Source organism: Zingiber officinale, chromosome 9B (genome assembly GCF_018446385.1).
Source record: "Zingiber officinale cultivar Zhangliang chromosome 9B, Zo_v1.1, whole genome shotgun sequence".
NCBI classification, from domain to species: Eukaryota; Viridiplantae; Streptophyta; class Magnoliopsida; order Zingiberales; family Zingiberaceae; genus Zingiber; species Zingiber officinale.
Window position 1 is genome coordinate 93,542,618 of NC_056003.1, and position 18,445 is coordinate 93,561,062.

An 18,445-nucleotide genomic window follows, 5' to 3' on the forward strand; every position below is an offset into this window, starting at 1 on the left:
CAGTAGGTTTTGACCAAAATCCACTGATGGACCTAGGGTAGTTAGACTTCACCAAACTCTTTGTGAATGGGAAGGGTTGAGTGAGAAGAAGGTAGATATAGTGCCACACCTATGTTCTAACCACTGTCAATGAAGTTATTGTGTTGTACCATTTGGCACAGAACAGTGCACTTACTGGAATTCAATGAACATTGCACAATTTCGAGTTTTAACTTATAAGCACAACAAGATTCTTCATTTTTATGTCATAACTTAGAGTTGAAACTCAATTTACAACCCTATTTATTATTCACGAAATAATTCAACTATACAATTCTCACATCAGGAATCACCGTGAGCCTGATATTTTCCCATATCAGGCCCACCGTTGGGCATGATATTTTACCATATCAAGCCCACCGTTGGAAAATATAGATGAAACCTAATTCAACTTATTGTAATTTAGTTAGAACTTACAGATGATATGGATGTACTACATACAACATTTTCCAAGATCGCCTACATACAAAAGATATGGATCCATTCTGCCTTCATACAAAATATATAAATCAACCATAATATTCCTTCTTACAAAATATTCCTGCATACATATACCCGTAAGTCAATTAGCAGGGGCTGGCAACATTCTACAAGTCCTTCGATTATGACCAAGTTGTTTGCAATGGTTGCATTTGATTTTTACCTTCCCGTTATGTTTTGACTCGGTCCGTGCCTTCTTTCTCCTACCGGGCTACACAAGGCTACGGGGACATAGAACTATAAAGTTGTTTACACTGCAAGGCCAAAATTCCTTGCTTTGACAAGGATAAATACAATCCATATAAGTGGTTTTCCAATTTTTCAAATGAAAATAATGCTCAAAATACGGGAGTGTATCCATGTTCCGATGAATGATTACAAAAATAGCATGTGAGCAAGGCAATCTAGAATTTTGAAACTCTCCATAGTTGCAATATTTTCTTTCTAAATCAACAATGTATGAAGTACTTCAGGTCTCTATTCCATTTCAGATTGAGACTACGGATGGACTTTATATGGTCTAGCTTTTTCTCACCTTGAATCCATTTCTATAGTAGCATTAGGCACTACAACAAAAACCCTCATAGACATCGGTTTTCCACCTGTGTCTATTACATGTTCGACCGATGTCTATGAAGGCGATGTAAAAGGTCTGCCATTTTAGACATCAGGTTAAAACCGGAGTAATATCACTTAAAGACATCGGGTGTAAAACCGATGTAATATTATATGTTAATAACAGTACCAGTTTTGACAGCGGTATACAACTGATGTAATATTAGTTAATGACACCGGTTTTACAACGGTGGAAAACCGATGTAATATCAGTATTGTTTAACAACACAAATTCGATTTCCGAAACAGTGAAAAATCGCCAGTATCCAAGAAAATACACAAATATTCACAAATTACACAAATATTCTTCTTCCAACAGTATCCATAAAATACACAAATATTCACAAATTACATAAATATTCTTCTTACAACAGTATCCATAAAATACACAAATATTCTTTTTACATCAAAAGCTAATAGATATTGTACACATCAAGGTAGAACATCGTGAGTCAAAAATCAAGCTGAGGCTACATTAAATTATGAGAATCAAAATCTGTTCAACTTGCTATACTGCTCCATTCTTCTTGCGCCTTTCATTTCCCTAATCTCACCACTTTTCACCTTCAAATGCCTAGTTTTCTGAGTTAAAACATCCACTGTTCTAATCTGTCAAACAAAAGTATCATTTGGTCTACTTAACTACAGCAAAGAACAAAAATAGAAGAAATATACATGCTGTAGAAGTCCTAGAATATCACCATCAGAAAGAAAAAATCACACTTGGTGGACATAAAACCTCAAACATATCCAACAAACTACCTCTTGCAGTTCCCTCTTGACATTTTCCAGCCCACCAATATCATCCCAGCTGACATTTGGTACTTCAACAACCTGATCAAAACCCAACAAACTATCAGCATATCTCAAGGTAGAAATAGAAGTGGTTTTTAGGTCATTCATCAACATATGACAGTAAACACAAGTTACCAACCAAACACATGAGGCTATAGAATTTCTTGAGTTGAAAAAGGTAAGTTTAATTTAGAAAGAACACCAATGTCAAATTTCTCATTTTCAATTCTTGCAGCAACAATTTATTTAAAAAATTCATGTAGATAATCATATTTAGAAGGAAAAAAACTAACTGAAAATGATTACAATTACCAAAACAAAGACTTACAGTTTCACGGAGGGCAGATGGGTTACTAGATCCCAAAGCAGTCTTAAAGTGTTCATTTGTAACAGACATAGAATTGAGATTCTCAGCATCAATTGATTCATCTTCTAGATCAATTATGTCCATCTTTTCACGGATACACTAGAGAGTAGCTTCAGTGCATAAAGCAGCAAGGTCAGCCCCAACATAGCCATGAGTATCCTTAGCAATCCTTTCCAAATCAACCTGCATTGAATAAATCAAATTTCATAACTTGGACATTCACTGCAAGATATCTATTAACAAGGTAACAACAATTGGTAATGTTCACATACATCATCAGATAGCTTCATGTTCTTAGTATGGATGCGAAGAACCTCCAATCGGCCAACCTTATCAGGAACACCAATGTCAATTTCTCTGTCAAACCAACCAAATCGTCTAAGAGCTGGATCGATACTGTTTGGCCTGTTCGTAGCCCCAATGATAATTACATGAGCATGAGACTTCAACCCATCCATCAGTGTCAATAGTTGAGACACTATGCGCCTTTCAACTTCCCCATGAGTTTTCTCTCTCTTAGGAGCAATGGAATCAATCTCATCAATGAAGATAATTGAGGGTGCATTTTTCTCTGCTTCCTCAAAAGCCTTCCTCAAATTACTCTCACTCTCACCGGCTAGCTTTGACATGATCTCTGGACCATTGATGCAAAAGAAAAAAGCTCCTGTCTCATTTGCGACTCCTCTAGCTATTAATGTCTTACCTGAACCAGGTGGACCATACAACAAAATACCTTTTGGCGGCTTGACACCAATAGATTTAAATAGTTGAGGATGTCTTAGAGGAAGCTCTACTAGTTCCCTTATCTAAGCCATTTGTTTCCTAACTCCTCCAACATCATCATAACCTACCTCATCAAGCCTGCCCTCGTCTTCTCTTTTTACCGGCTCCCCCTCATAGAAAATCTCTGTATCAGGAGCAACAATGCAGTACTCTGCAGGATCAGTTTCTATAACCTTAAACTCAACACTCCTCATCCCACCCCTAACAAGGAAAAGATCCCCTTTTCTAACAGGATGATATGCTTCCAAAAAATAAGCTGCAAAAATGTTAAATTTTAAGTCAAAAGAACTAGAAAAAGTAACAAAGAAAACAAATCACGAGTATCAGACAACTCTAGCCTCAATAAGTCTTGCTATAACAAGCTAGAATAAATTTTCATGTGGTTCCAGTAAATCAAAACCCTAACATAGAGTTGAAATGCACTGGTATGCATAAATTCATGAGATTACTTATGAAAGAAACAATTAGGAACTGATCAAGACTGAACCAAACAAGATAGATGTACCTAACATAAACCAAATGAGTGAAACTAGTCACTCATGCATAAACGAGACATGGAACCCGCATATGTTGAATCAAATTACAGGAACTATGATCCACTCCAATTAGAACCATCAATGTGAGTTCAGGAAAACATTGAATTTTACAAGAGAAAAATACTGCTACAACATTTCAGCATTTACAAGTAGAAAAGTGATTATTAAGAACATTTATAATCATAATAGATACATGAATCAAATAATTTATAGATGAAATAAAAAAAAAGATAAAAGCATAACTGATTGTCAGAAAGCTTCAAGCAATGACAAGTAGCTTGATTAGTTAAATTACAAAACCCAAACAACTATATAATAAATCCAGATCTGATCAAACCAATAACTTAAATCAATAAAATAAAATGTAGAGGATGACTTAACAAAGGTTAAATAAGGGACCAGTCTATGTAAATACTTTGCACGCATGCTAGAGAAATCAATCATTATAGTTATTGTTATTTAAAAACCAACTGCACTTCATTAGTACTTAAATATTTTTTTTATTTACTCAAGAATTTAGTTTACTACATCATATATCCAGTATTAAGGGAAATTAAGAGTAGAACATTTTTCTATAGAGAGAACACAATGCAGGCTCTATATGCTCCTGCTACATCTTATTCGAAACGTTAAGTTGCTCCAAGGTTCTTGTAGTGCTCCGAACATCGACTCTTAGCAAACTCTTCAATCACCTGATAATTGAAAAGAATCAAACAATTTGTTACCTTCGGTTAGTGATCATGTTGATAGTTTTTCAAGTAGCACAAGTAAACAAGGCATGCTTACTTCAATGCTTGCAATAAGGATCTTCAGTGGTTCACAAGGTATCAAAAAGTTGAATTTGCAGTTACAAATGAAGTAAAAGAATCATATTCAGTTGTCAAAAGATAACTAGGTCCATGCTCTTAGAGAGAACCATACAAAACAAAATGAAAGGTTTCGAACATAAAAAAAAAAAAATGTTAGCCATGCCAAGACTGAGATCACTCATCTATCTATCATTTCAACCTAATAAATTAGCTACTTTGGTTTTGCAAAGTCTCCCAATTGTGTAGGAACCTCAATAGCTTTTATCCCAAGTTCAGAGAAGAATAATAATGAGGAAAATCAATTTCTATATTTACAACACTATTTTGATGTTAAATGTTGTTAACATGTTTGTTCAACGTTGTTGTCTCCTTGTTTAGGAGCATTCTTCAAAGCCCACATGAATTTTTAAACAAAAATCATGTCGAGTGCTGTTTTTCATTTTTATTATTGACCTAAGCCTGGAAGAGCTTATAAGCTGAAGTATACAAGTTTGCTAATAGAAGGTAGCAAACATGAACAGGATCAATAAAAGAATGATGATAAGAAACTTCCTATCCATTTTATATGAAATATTGACAGGCATTGACACAGATTGAATCAAGTGGGAAGAAAAAAGTTTACAAAAGGATACAGGAATAGGACAAGAGAAATTGAACAAAAAGTATAAATTTTGTCGAGGAATTGATCAACACTAATTTCAGTATGTTTATTTTATTTATTGATGGAATTTAACCCAAATCCATCGCTAAGAATTGACGCTAGATTTACCTTGTTCGCCAACATGCTTGAATTCTTCAACATGTTTGAAATTAAGCCATGGCTTCACCCACACTTTGGCCTCGTACAACTTCTTCTCCCCTCCCTCAACTGCCTCCACCGTCAAGTGATGCAGAGTTCCAGCAACAACCTGCTTCCTCGCCTTCACAACACGCGCAAACTCCAGAAGCGCATTCTGCACATCGACAGATCGAAAAAAATTGGTCTGGAGAAAAAGCCCTAATTTTGGGAGAGGAAAAAACAGTAATTAAGAGGAGCGCGAGACCTGTTTCTTGTTGTGCTCGTCGACGAAGAAGCGAGCGAGCTCCTGGATCTCGATGCTATTCTCTCTTCCTTCGGATTCCCTCACGTTGCCGACCAACTGTGCCATGGTGGTCGTGGGCGTCCTCTCGCTGTTAGGATCCCGTCGGCCCCTGCCTCAGCCGGGAAGACTGAAGAGAGGAAGGAGGAGGAGGAAGAGATGATCGGACGAGGAGGCAGAACGAAATGATTTATGCTGCGGTTTTGCTTAGGACCGAAGCAGGTGGTTTTGATCCTGATCGAGAGAGGCAGGTACGTCGATCTAGAAGGAGAAGAGGGAGATGAGGCTGAGAGAGATGGCCGGAGGAAAGTGGTGGTGCCGTCACGACGATATAGGTTTAGGGCTAAGTATGGGGGGACGACGCGATATAGGTTTAGGTTTGGTGGGAAGAGTGAAGTGTTGCAAATTTCGGCTAAGTATGGGTGGAAAAATTAAATTATTTTATTTTATCATAGACATTGGATTTTAAAAATCGCTGTTAAAATCGGTGTCTATTAACGAAAAAAAGGCGCTCATAGACATCGCCTAAAAAACCGATGTCTATGAGCGAAAATCCGCGTTCATAGACACTGATTTTTGGAAAAATCGGTGTAAAATACTCAAAGACATCGATTTTTGCTTAAAACCGTTATTGTTCCACCGATGTCTCTGAGGGTTTTTGTTGTAGTGAGGTGTCAAAGCACCCTTCCATTTCGAGCCTTCTTCCCTCTGGTTATAGAACCATTTAGCTACTTTTCTTCTAGTATTATCAATTAACATATTTATGGGAAGTTCACATGTATACTTGAATAAAGCATTTAAACTCTCTACACAATTAGTGGTTAGCATTACGAACCTTCTCCCACTAAAGTGTGCATTAGCCCATCTTTTAGGGTCAATGTTATGAATCTACTTATGGGCATCTGGATATTTTTCAAGCATGGACTGCATTATGAAATCATACTGGAGTGTTGTATTTGCTTGTGCTGCTGCCCAAAACAAGGCTAAAGATGACCTACTTCTTGTATCTATTACTATGTTGCAAGACATGTGGTAGCAACAAAAAGCATGATGGGTGGTCGGGTAGACTTTTCTAATTACTGATATAATGTCACGATGTCTATCTGATACTATGCTCATTGACTGTGCATCGGCAGCTAAGAATATCTTTGTATGATCCAAAAATCACTCCCATGCAGATGCACATTCAACTTCAGTAATTCTAAAGGTAACTGGGAGGACATCCCATTATCATCGATCGTTGTAGCCATCAACAACACACCTAGATACTTACCTCTTAGATGTGTGGCATCAATTCTGATTAATTTACGTAGATATGACCTGAATACTCTTTAACATACGCCAAAAGCCCAAGAATATTGTTGGAACTGATTATTACCATTCCTGTGTAGTGCCACATAAGTTTCAGGATCCCTGACTCTCAACTCACGCAGATATAGTGGAAGATCTCTATATGCTTGATCATAATCTCCAAACACCTTTTTCATCACTTTCTCCCAAGTTATGTATGCTTTTATGTACGATATGGTCACGCCAAACCTAGCTAGCTTTAATATCAGATATAATCATACTTAGTTTGTATTATTTGTTAGAAACAAATTGTTCTTCAATAAAAGATTCTACAAATGAGGAAGAACAGACTTGATGATCAACACTTTCCCTTACAGTGCTATGTTGGTGTTTCTTTACATATTTTGTAACCCTAAACTCCAAATCACCCCGCCCAACCATTCTCCATGTACATGGTTGGTTAAAGCAAACTGCTTTCACTTTATTTATTTGGGTTTCAACTGGGTTATATCTTTTTTTTTATTCATGGCATGCTTCACAAATGCATTCTTGAACTCTTATCGAGAAGGAAAACTCTGTCCAACATAAAATTCATCCACATCTCTTGCCTCTCTAATAGGCCTTTGTAGCAATCGAGAATTCAAAATATATGGATTATCAACAATTATGAACTCCTCCTCTAAGTTACTGTACTGCTTTGCGGGGAATTCATATTAATCAATCTGTATATCATCAGCTAAGAATTCTTGTCCATTTATATTGCATTTTAATTCCTCTGAAATCTGGATATGATGCTCTTCCTCCTCACTCCAAGTAGAATCAAAGTATTCGACAAGTGTCGTACCAGGATTTTGAACCTCATCTTCTAGGTGACTTCTTCATTTAAATCAAAGGCCAAATTGTCTGTATTTCTATTTGTGTTACCCACACTAGTATACTCAGAAGTAGATTGAGTATTAGCTCCCTATTCCACAATAGAATTTGCATCAAGCTATTCCATATTTTAGAAAGAATTTTTTTAGCAATATGATTATCTTTGCAACTAAGTTAGCAAAGTTATAATGTAAGAATCAGTGGTATTTGGATTTGAGTAAAATGGAAATCATTAGGAAGGGTTGAGCGAGCCGATTAAAAAGGGCCTGATATATTGGACCATATCAGGCCCACAGTTGGGCCTGATATATTCACATATTAGGCCCAGTATGGGCATGATTTGGAAAATAGCAGGCCCAGTGTCAGCCTGATATGGAAAATATCGGGCCCACTTAATATAGGAAAATATCATGCTCACAGTGGGCCTGATATGAGATAGTATCATGCCCATGGTGTGTTGGATCGAGACCGCGCTAGAGGGGGGGGGGGTGAATAGCGCTCGCGGCTATTTCGTTCGTATCGGAATCGTAAAAACTATCGGAGAAGTAACACAGCGGAATAAAGAAAACAAACACACAGAAAGACAAGCTATTTACTTCGTTCGGAGTCTATCTCGGCTCCTACTCGAAGGCCCGCGGTCGCTGACCACTTTCGGTGGGCAACAACTATAGTGCGAAAAGATTATTACAATCTAAGTACAATTTAAGCAGTAATAAAAATATACCGACAACAAAAGATTAAATCTGAAGCTTCGGGTCGTCGGGGTGTTCTTGTAGCACTTGGGGATGGTCGTATTCGCAGCACGTTGCAGAAGATTGCTTGAAGAAGTGTTGTCTTGAGCTGCTGGTCGACCACTGCTTTTAAACAGTGTTCAAGGCGCCTTAAACAAGCTCCAAGGTACCTTGAAGCTTGAATTCTATCCCAATCTGCTCGATACGATAACCCTTTGACTGCCGCGACCTGAAGGCGCCTTCAAACCCTTCAAGGCGCCTCCAAGCTGTCCAAGGCGCCTTCAATCCATCCAAGGCGCCTTAAGCCTGCTTCTCGCGCCAGCTCAGGTTTTGCACCCGAGGCACCTCCAAGCCCCATGGAGGCTGTAACACCCACTAAGCTTTTAAGATAAGCATATGAATGTAGGATTTTTCCTTAGAAAAATAAAAGGAAGTGGGTTGAAGCAAAAAGAAATAAAATGAAATAAAAAGAAGAGGAGGTCAAGGATTGAACCTTGAACCTCTTATATTATAATTTATAGAATTAATTAGTAGAAACCAATTGGGATAGAGAGAAGATATTGATAGCAAAGGAGGTAAACTCATGATAAGGGTGAGAGTAAAAGTTAGCCAAAAGAAAACAAGAAAAGAGCAAGAGAAAGGCAACTTGCCTTCCTTCCTTCTCTCCCTCTTTCTCTCTTCTCTTGCCGAAAATAAAAGAGGCTAATTAAGGGGATTCATTCCCCCTTATTTCACCATGAATGATGAGGATAAATAAATAAATAAAAATAAAAATAAAATAGAAAAAAGGCTAAGGGAGAAGGAAAGCAAAAACTAATTTTGCTACTTCTTCCTCCTTAACATAAAAGGGAGCAAGTAAAGAGAAGAATTCTAATTTTTCTCTCATTTCTCTCATTCTCCCCTCTCCATCACCGAGAACCCCAGCCCCCTCTCCTCCATCTTCGGCCCCAAACCAAGGTTTTCTCCTAAGAAAGCCTAAGATACAAGGAGGACTTAGCAAGAGGAACAAGGGAAGGGAACTAGAAGAAGAGGCTACTTCTTCCATCACCATACCTTAGATCCACAAGCGAAAAGGATGTAAGCTTCCCCTCACCTGTGGTACAAGGCTTTTTATGTGATTTTCGGATTTTATGAGGATTAGAAAACCTAGAATAGAATTTAAGAAAATTCGGCCAAAGAAGAGTTTCAAATCTAGGAAGGTTTAAACAAGTCATCATTTCATGATATTTTTCTATGCTATGTAGGAAGGTTTTCCTTCATGTTTTTATACCTATATGATGCTTGGTCAGAGGAGTACCTAACCCTAGAATTTCGGCCAAAAATGTTTTAAAGAGGTTAGGGAAATCATTGTTTAACCAAACTAGTACAAGATTCCCTCCATGAATTACTAAAGATCTTTTATTGGTTTTCTTGCTTGAAAGTTACTTGGAACCAAAGGAAATCCCCTCATATGTTTTGGCCAAGAAAAGAGCTTAGGGTTAGGAAGACCTTTAAATTTAAGTAACCATGTTTATATGATAGAATATAGAGTTCTCTTAAAGAATTGCATGTTGAATATTGCTAGAAATTCATGAACTCTTCATTAAGATTTTCGGCCATGTTAAGATGGATAGCTTAGGAAAGCTTAAACAAAATTTTAACATGCTCAAGACCTCTGTGATATTAAGATATGAAAGTGGTTTAATGCTCTCATGCTTAATTAGGGTATAGAGAATTTAGTTACATGATATATGACTTGTAAGGTCACAAGGGTCCTAGCTTGTTTATGAACCAAATTTGTATATGATGTTCTTAGTAATTTTTGCCATGAAACTTACTTAGGTTTTCCATGCTTTAGGCCACTTAAAACCTAGTTTAGAGAATGGTAGGTTTCGGCCATGAGGAAAAATAAAAGAAAAAGGAAAGAAACCTAGGAAGCCTAAGACACAATGCACATGTATGTTTATTATGCTTGTCTTTATACATGCTATGAAACTTGTATGACTTCCTATGCTTTTAGGCTATTTGAAGCAAAGTTAACCACTGATGGGTCTCGGCCAAGTAGGGTTTAAATGACCTAGAGGCCTTAGAATTGAAACCAATTGTGTTAAAAATGCTTCTTATGGAAATATGATAATGTGTTGATTATGTCACATGCTTGTATAATTTTTCCATGACCTAAATGGACCATTGTAGGTCTCGGCCATGAAGGGATAGATGCCCTAGAAACCCTAGAACAAAATTTAAATATGCTCATGTCACTCTACATGAAATATGATAAGTAGAAAGCCAAAGTTCTCATGCTATATGTTGCTTAATGACCTAAAATGAGGCTAGGGTAAGTTTCGGCCATACCCTTTGTATGATACCTTATTATGAATTTATACATGATGTTAGTTCAAGTTCACATGCTTGTATGCTTGTTTTAGCCCTAATGAATACTTGTGAAATTTTGGCCATGACATATGTTAAGGGCTTGAGGAACTTAGGAATTAGCTCAAATATGATTACTATGTTACTTGGAAGAAAAATGCTATAAATATGGTTTAAGGTTTCCATGCTTTCATGACAATTGGGACCTTGTTTCACACCTGATAAGGTTCGGCCACATGAAGTTTAGGGACTTGGAGAACTTAGAAACCAAGTTAATCATGCTTATAATGCTTCCTATGAAATTGATGTGATGATAATTTAGGTTCCACATGCTTGGAGGTTATTTTTACCTAAATTGAGATCTAAGGGGGTTCGGCCATGATAAGAACCCAAGGGATTAGGAAGCTTAGAATCCAAGTTAACTATGTTACCATGTTCCTTATGATAGTATAATCACATGATACACCCTTATGCTTAAATATGTATGCTTGTGATTCATACTTTCCATGATATGACATGTGCTAGAAATATGCATGCTTTTATGATATGATATGTGGATAGAAATATGCATGCTTTTATGATATGCTATGTGGTGAAAATATGCATGCTTTTATGATATGCTATGTGGATAGAAATATGCATGCTTTTATGATATGCTATGTGGTGAAAATATACATGCTTTTATGATATGCTATGTGGGTAGAAATATGCATGCTTTTATGATATGCTATGTGGATAGAAATATGCATGCTTTTATGATATGCTATGTGGTGAAAATATGCATGTTTTTATGATATGCTATGTGGATAGAAATATGCATGCTTTTATGATATGCTATGTGGTGAAAATATGCATGCTTTTATGATATGCTATGTGGTGAAAATATGAATGCTTTTATGACATGATGTATGCCTAAGTGATGCATACATTTATGACATGATGTATGCCTAAGTGATGCATACTTTTATGATATGAGGTGTGCCTAAGTGATGCATGCACTTATGATGTGTGATATGTATAAGTATGACATGTACTTTACTTTATATGGCTTGTACCAAGGGTGGGCTCCATAAGCGCCCCGGGGTCGATGGAATAAGACTCGGACCTCGTTAGGGATGAGCTCCTAAGTGCCCCTAGGTCGATGGAGTAAGACTCGGGCCTAGTATGTTTTCCTTGTAGGGTTCAAGACTTGTTACCTTGGACCTACATAGGTTGCGCGCAATATGTAAGTGGTACATAGCCGGGATCCCCTTTAAGTTGATAATATGTTCAAGTATATATGTAAGAAGAAATGATTTTAAAGATCATGAGACATACACATATTTTTCGGATACATGTTTTCAAAATCATATTGCATATACCTTATGATCATGTCGTGATGATGCTATGATTTATGATATGCCATGATTAGATATGATTATGTTATGTTTCATGCTATGCTTGATATGCCATGCTACCTTATGATGATGCTATGATATGCCATGATTAGATATGAGTATGTTATGTTTCATGCTATGCTTGATATGTCATGCTACCTTATGATGATGCTATGATATGCCATGATTAGATATGATTATGTTATGTATCATGCTATGCTTTAAGAGATGATATGCCATGACTAGTTATGATTTTGTTATGTTGCATGATATGCTTAAAGAGTATGATATGTTATGCCATGACTAGTTGAGATCATGTTATGTTGAGATATTCTTTGATCATGTGATGATTTTCGGTTTTAGTGAGTAGGAAAGGAACTTACTGAGCCATGAGTGCTCATAGCTTACTTTCCTTGTACCACAGATAAAGGAAAAAGCTGGATGAGCTAAAGGAGCAGCAGGAGAGGCAAGGAGATGTGTGTGGCGGTGGCTAGGCAACCAAATAAGAACCTGCTTTAAGAACTTTTAAGAATTTCGCTTTGGTTTCGTAAATTGTAGTACTATATGGGTAACTTGATGTTATGTTTCTATTTATCTTGTTATCATGTTATGGAAACCATATTAGTGTAGTTCGGATTTGAAAACAAAAGAAAATTTTTAATAAACTAAGAAAATTATTTCAAGTCTTCCGCTGTAATATGTACATAGAGTATCGTAGCCCCGTCCCTTAGGGTTAGCAGGGAGGGCGGGCGTTACAGGTTGGTATCAGAGCCAAAGTTATTGCCAGCTCACTACACACACATCAAGCCTCCGACCTGTCGCTCCAAGTAAGAATGCTTATGTTTAATTTTCTTGTTATATGTTGATGCTTAATTTTCATGTTATATAACTTATGCTTTAGTTTCATGTTTTGCTTGTTTATGTTTGATGCTTTATTCCATGCTTTTAGTTATAATTTAGATTAGGATTACGTATTGGTAGCTTAGGAATAATACCAGAACAAATAGATAGAAACAAAACAGTACATTAGATGGGCTAAAAATGATAACCACTTACACTAGTCTGTTTGTCCTTATTTAGATAAACATGGTTAGGACACGCAATGCCCGAACCGGAGGGACAACGACTCCACCAGACCTGACGCAGGTAGTCGCAGACCTTCAGCATCAAATCACGGAGCAACAACAGCTGATCACTACCTTAATGGGTCAGCAAGGCAACCATTTACCCCACCGACAAATCAGAATGCACTAACGGTTATACCTACTGCCGCGCCAGTGCCCCCGGCAGCTCCTACTCCGATGGTCCGACAAGAGGCCTATCTGATTCAGTGGCAAAGGCTCAAGCCGGAAGCATTCTCGGGAAACTGCGAACCATGGGATGCACAAGCCTGGCTCAAGACCGTGGAAAGCATAATGGAACTACTGGATTGGCCTGAACATGAGAAGGTCAAATGCGCGTCGTTCTGCCTTACCGGAGATGCCCGGATGTGGTGGGACAGAGTAAAGGCGAAAAGACAAATAAACCAAATGCAGTGGACGGATTTTGAGACAGAGTTCTTAGAGGAATTCTTCCACATGCAAGTGACCAACAAGCACTATGATGAGTTCACTGAGTTCCGGCAAGGTGATCTGTCAGTTAACGAAGCCGTCAAGAGGTTCAACCGCCTAGCACGACTGTGCCCAGAACTGATCCGTACTGAAAAAGAAAGGGTCCGATTAATGTTAAAGATGCTCCGACCCGAGATAGCCCTGAACGTAGCCGGCGGAGTTAATAGACCGCAGACTGCAGAGGAGCTAGTCAGCAGTGCCCTAATTACCGAGCACTACCAGAAAGCAATGAACAAGGGCATGAACCAAGCACTGACCGGAGCACAAAAATTCCACAATACCAGAATCGACTGGAAAGGAAACTCAAGTGGAAAGAGGAAACAGTGGAATAAAACAAAAGGTGGTCCGGCCAATAAGCAGACCAAGTACCCTCAGTGTGCCACATGTGGGAAGATGCATTCTGGAGTATGTCTCCTAAGTACCAGAAAGTGCTATAATTGAGGAAAGGAAGGCCATCTAGCGAGAAATTGCCCAACTCAACCTCAGGCACCACCTCCGCAGAACTTTCAAAACAGGAGTGCCCTCACACAGCTTCACCAGATGCAAGCTGCCATAGAAGGGACTTCAATCAGCCAAGGAAGATTGGAAGCCCCTCCCGCTATGACAAATGCCAGAGTCTACTCTCTTACCAAGGAGGACGTGGCGAATGCCTCTACCGTTGTCACAGGTCAGCTACTTATTTACAATCATTATGCTGTAGTATTATTTGATACCAGGGCAACACACTCGTTCGTCTCAACACCTTTTATGAAGAAGCTAGATATACCACTCCGAACTCTAGAGGACACATTCTTAACAACCTTACCATCCGGGGAGATTATGCCATCGGACCATATGCTGCAAGCGGTACTCATTCGGATCGCAAACAGAGAACTCTACTGCAATCTGATAGTACTTGATATGCAGGATTATGACAAAATATTGGGCATGGATTTCCTTAGCAAATACGGCGCTTCAATCGAGTGCCGCAAAAGGAAAGTGATTTTCCGACCCGAAAATGAACCAGAGTTTGAATTTTTCGGGGAATCAAAAGGAACGGAGAAGTTATTGTCATCTATTAAAGCACAAGGGATGTTAGATAAAGGATGTATGGGGTTTCTAGCGCACGTGGTTAACACCAATCAAGTCAAAGACCATAAATTAGAAGATGTCAGAATAGTATGCAACTATCCAAGAGTATTTCCTGATGAACTACCAGGGTTGGCCCCTGACAGAGAGATAGAATTCGGAATCGAATTGATTCCTGGTACTCAGCCGATTTCAAAAGCACCTTATTGTATGGCTCCGGCTGAATTAAAGGAGCTTCAGGAATAGTTATTCGAATTGCTTGACAAGGGACTTATTCGTCCTAGTCACTCTCCATGGGGAGCTCCAGTGCTGTTCGTAAAGAAGAAGGATGGGTCTATGCGAATGTGTATAGACTACCGAGCACTGAATAATGTGACGATCAAGAATCGGTACCCACTCCCACGGATCGATGACCTGTTCGATCAACTGAAGGGGTGCGACCGTTTTCTCAAAGATAGACCTACGATCCGGTTATCATCAAGTGAAGGTGAAACCAGATGATATACCAAAAACAGCATTTCGAACCCGATATGGACACTATGAGTTCATAGTTATGCCTTTCGGAGTAACCAACGCTCCTGCAGTATTTATGGACCTGATGAATCGGGTATTTACGGCATATCTTGATAAATTTGTAATCGTCTTTATTGACGATATACTTATCTACTCAAGAACCCCAGAAGAACATGCTGAACACCTGAATACTGTATTACAGATCCTGCAAGAGAAACAACTATATGCAAAATTCTACAAATGCGAGTTTTGGCTTGACCGGGTAATATTTCTAGGTCATGTCATCTCCAAAGATGGAGTTATGGTGGATCCAAGCAAAATCGAAGCTGTAAATAACTGGAACAGACCAAGGAATGCCAGCGAAGTCAGGAGTTTTCTCGGGCTAGCAGGCTATTACAGGAAATTCGTAGAGAATTTCTCCAAAATTGCAACCCCTATGACCGCCCTCACCAAGAAAAATACAAAGTATGAATGGACAGAAGCTTGCGAGAAGAGTTTCGCGGAATTAAAAAGGAGACTGACCAGTGCTCCGATTCTTACTCTCCCGGAAACCAACAGAGGCTTCGATATGTACAGCGATGCTTCCATCACAGGACTTGGAGCTGTACTCATGCAAGATGACAAAGTCATTGCCTACGCTTCTAGACAACTTAAAGAGCATGAGAAGAATTATCCCATTCACGACTTAGAACTAGCAGCCGTGGTCTTCGCTCTCAAAATATGGAGACACTATTTATATGGAGCCCAATGTAAGATTTATACCGACCATCAGAGTCTGAAATATTTCTTCACACAAAAAGACCTGAATATGAGGCAACGCCGATGGCTCGAGCTAGTTAAAGATTACGACTGCGAGATTCTTTATCACCCAGGAAAGGCGAACAAAGTGGCCGATGCACTCAGCCGGAAGTTCAGTGCCACCTGATGTAGCTATTATAAAGTTCGAGGACGAACTTTTTATGAGGTAAGGGGTACTGTAACACCAACAAAGCTTTTAAGATAAGCATATGAATGTAGGATTTTGCCTTAGAAAAATAAAAGGAAGTGGGTTGAAGCAAAAAGAAATAAAATGAAATAAAAAGAAGAGGAGGTCAAGGATTGAACCTTGAACCTCTTATATTATAATTTATAGAATTAATTAGTAGAAACCAATTGGGATAGAGAGAAGATATTGATATCAAAGGAGGGAAACTCATGATAAGGGTGAGAGTAAAAGTTAGCCAAAAGAAAACAAGAAAAGAGCAAGAGAAAGGCAACTTGCCTTCCTTCCTTCTCTCCCTCTTTCTCTCTTCTCTTGCCGAAAATAAAAGAGGCTAATTAAGGGGATTCATTCCCCCTTATTTCACCATGAATGATGAGGATAAATAAATAAATAAAAATAAAAATAAAATAGAAAAAAAAGGCTAAGGGAGAAGGAAAGCAAAAACTAATTTTGCTACCTCTTCCTCCTTAACATAAAAGGGAGCAAGAAAAGAGAATAATTCTAATTTTTCTCTCATTTCTCTCATTCTCCCCTCTCCATCACCGAGAACCCCAGCCCCCTCTCCTCCATCTTCGGCCCCAAGCCAAGGTTTTCTCCTAAGAAAGCCTAAGATACAAGGAGGACTTAGCAAGAGGAACAAGGGAAGGGAACTAGAAGGAGAGGCTACTTCTTCCATCACCATACCTTAGATCCACAAGAGAAAAGGATGTAAGCTTCCCCTCACCTGTGGTACAAGGCTTTTTATGTGATTTTCGGATTTTATGAGGATTAGAAAACCTAGAATAGAATTTAAGAAAATTCGGCCAAAGAAGAGTTTCAAATCTAGGAAGGTTTAAACAAGTCATCATTTCATGATATTTTTTCTATGCTATGTAGGAAGGTTTTCCTTCATGTCTTTATACCTATATGATGCTTGGTCAGAGGAGTACCTAACCCTAGAATTTCGGCCAAAAATGTTTTAAAGAGGTTAGGGAAATCATTGTTTAACCAAACTAGTACAAGATTCCCTCCATGAATTACTAAAGATCTTTTATTGGTTTTCTTGCTTGAAAGTTACTTGGAACCAAAGGAAATCCCCTCATATGTTTCGGCCAAGAAAAGAGCTTAGGGTTAGGAAGACCTTTAAATTTAAGTAACCATGTTTATATGATAGAATATAGAGTTCTCTTAAAGAATTGCATGTTGAATATTGCTAGAAATTCATGAACTCTTCATTAAGATTTTCGGCCATGTTAAGATGGATAGCTTAGGAAAGCTTAAACAAAATTTTAACATGCTCAAGACCTCTGTGATATTAAGATATGAAAGTGGTTTAATGCTCTCATGCTTAATTAGGGTATAGAGAATTTAGTTACATGATATATGACTTGTAAGGTCACAAGGGTCCTAGCTTGTTTATGAACCAAATTTGTATATGATGTTCTTAGTAATTTTTGCCATGAAACTTACTTAGGTTTTCCATGCTTTAGGCCACTTAAAACCTAGTTTAGAGAATGGTAGGTTTCGGCCATGAGGAAAAATAAAAGAAAAAGGAAAGAAACCTAGGAAGCCTAAGACACAATGCACATGTATGTTTATTATGCTTGTCTTTATACATGCTATGAAACTTGTATGACTTCCTATGCTTTTAGGCTATTTGAAGCAAAGTTAACCACTGATGGGTCTCGCCAAGTAGGGTTTAAATGACCTAGAGGCCTTAGAATTGAAACCAATTGTGTTAAAAATGCTTCTTATGGAAATATGATAATGTGTTGATTATGTCACATGCTTGTATAATTTTTCCATGACCTAAATGGACCATTGTAGGTCTCAGGCATGAAGGGATAGATGCCCTAGAAACCCTAGAACAAAATTTAAATATGCTCATGTCACTCTACATGAAATATGATAAGTAGAAAGCCAAAGTTCTCATGCTATATGTTGCTTAATGACCTAAAATGAGGCTAGGGTAAGTTTCGGCCATACCCTTTGTATGATACCTTATTATGAATTTATACATGATGTTAGTTCAAGTTCACATGCTTGTATGCTTGTTTTAGCCCTAATGAATACTTGTGAAATTTTGGCCATGACATATGTTAAGGGCTTGAGGAACTTAGGAATTAGCTCAAATATGATTACTATGTTACTTGGAAGAAAAATGCTAT

General features: G+C 38.1%; 1 protein-coding gene and 1 pseudogene across 1 annotated transcript; both read right to left on the reverse strand.

Moving 5' to 3' along the window:
- Positions 1–1,689: 1,689 nt before the first annotated feature.
- LOC122023168 lies at positions 1,690–3,694 on the reverse strand (annotated as a pseudogene).
- Positions 3,695–4,125: 431 nt separating this feature from the next.
- LOC122025408 (cysteine proteinase inhibitor-like) lies at positions 4,126–5,592 on the reverse strand. Its single transcript, XM_042584210.1, has 3 exons — positions 5,468–5,592; positions 5,194–5,377; positions 4,126–4,307 (listed from the first exon to the last, which is right to left on the reverse strand). The coding sequence occupies exons 1-3, from the start codon at positions 5,570–5,572 to the stop codon at positions 4,300–4,302; spliced, it is 297 nt and encodes a 98-aa protein (XP_042440144.1). The 5' UTR covers positions 5,573–5,592; the 3' UTR covers positions 4,126–4,299.
- Positions 5,593–18,445: the final 12,853 nt, after the last annotated feature.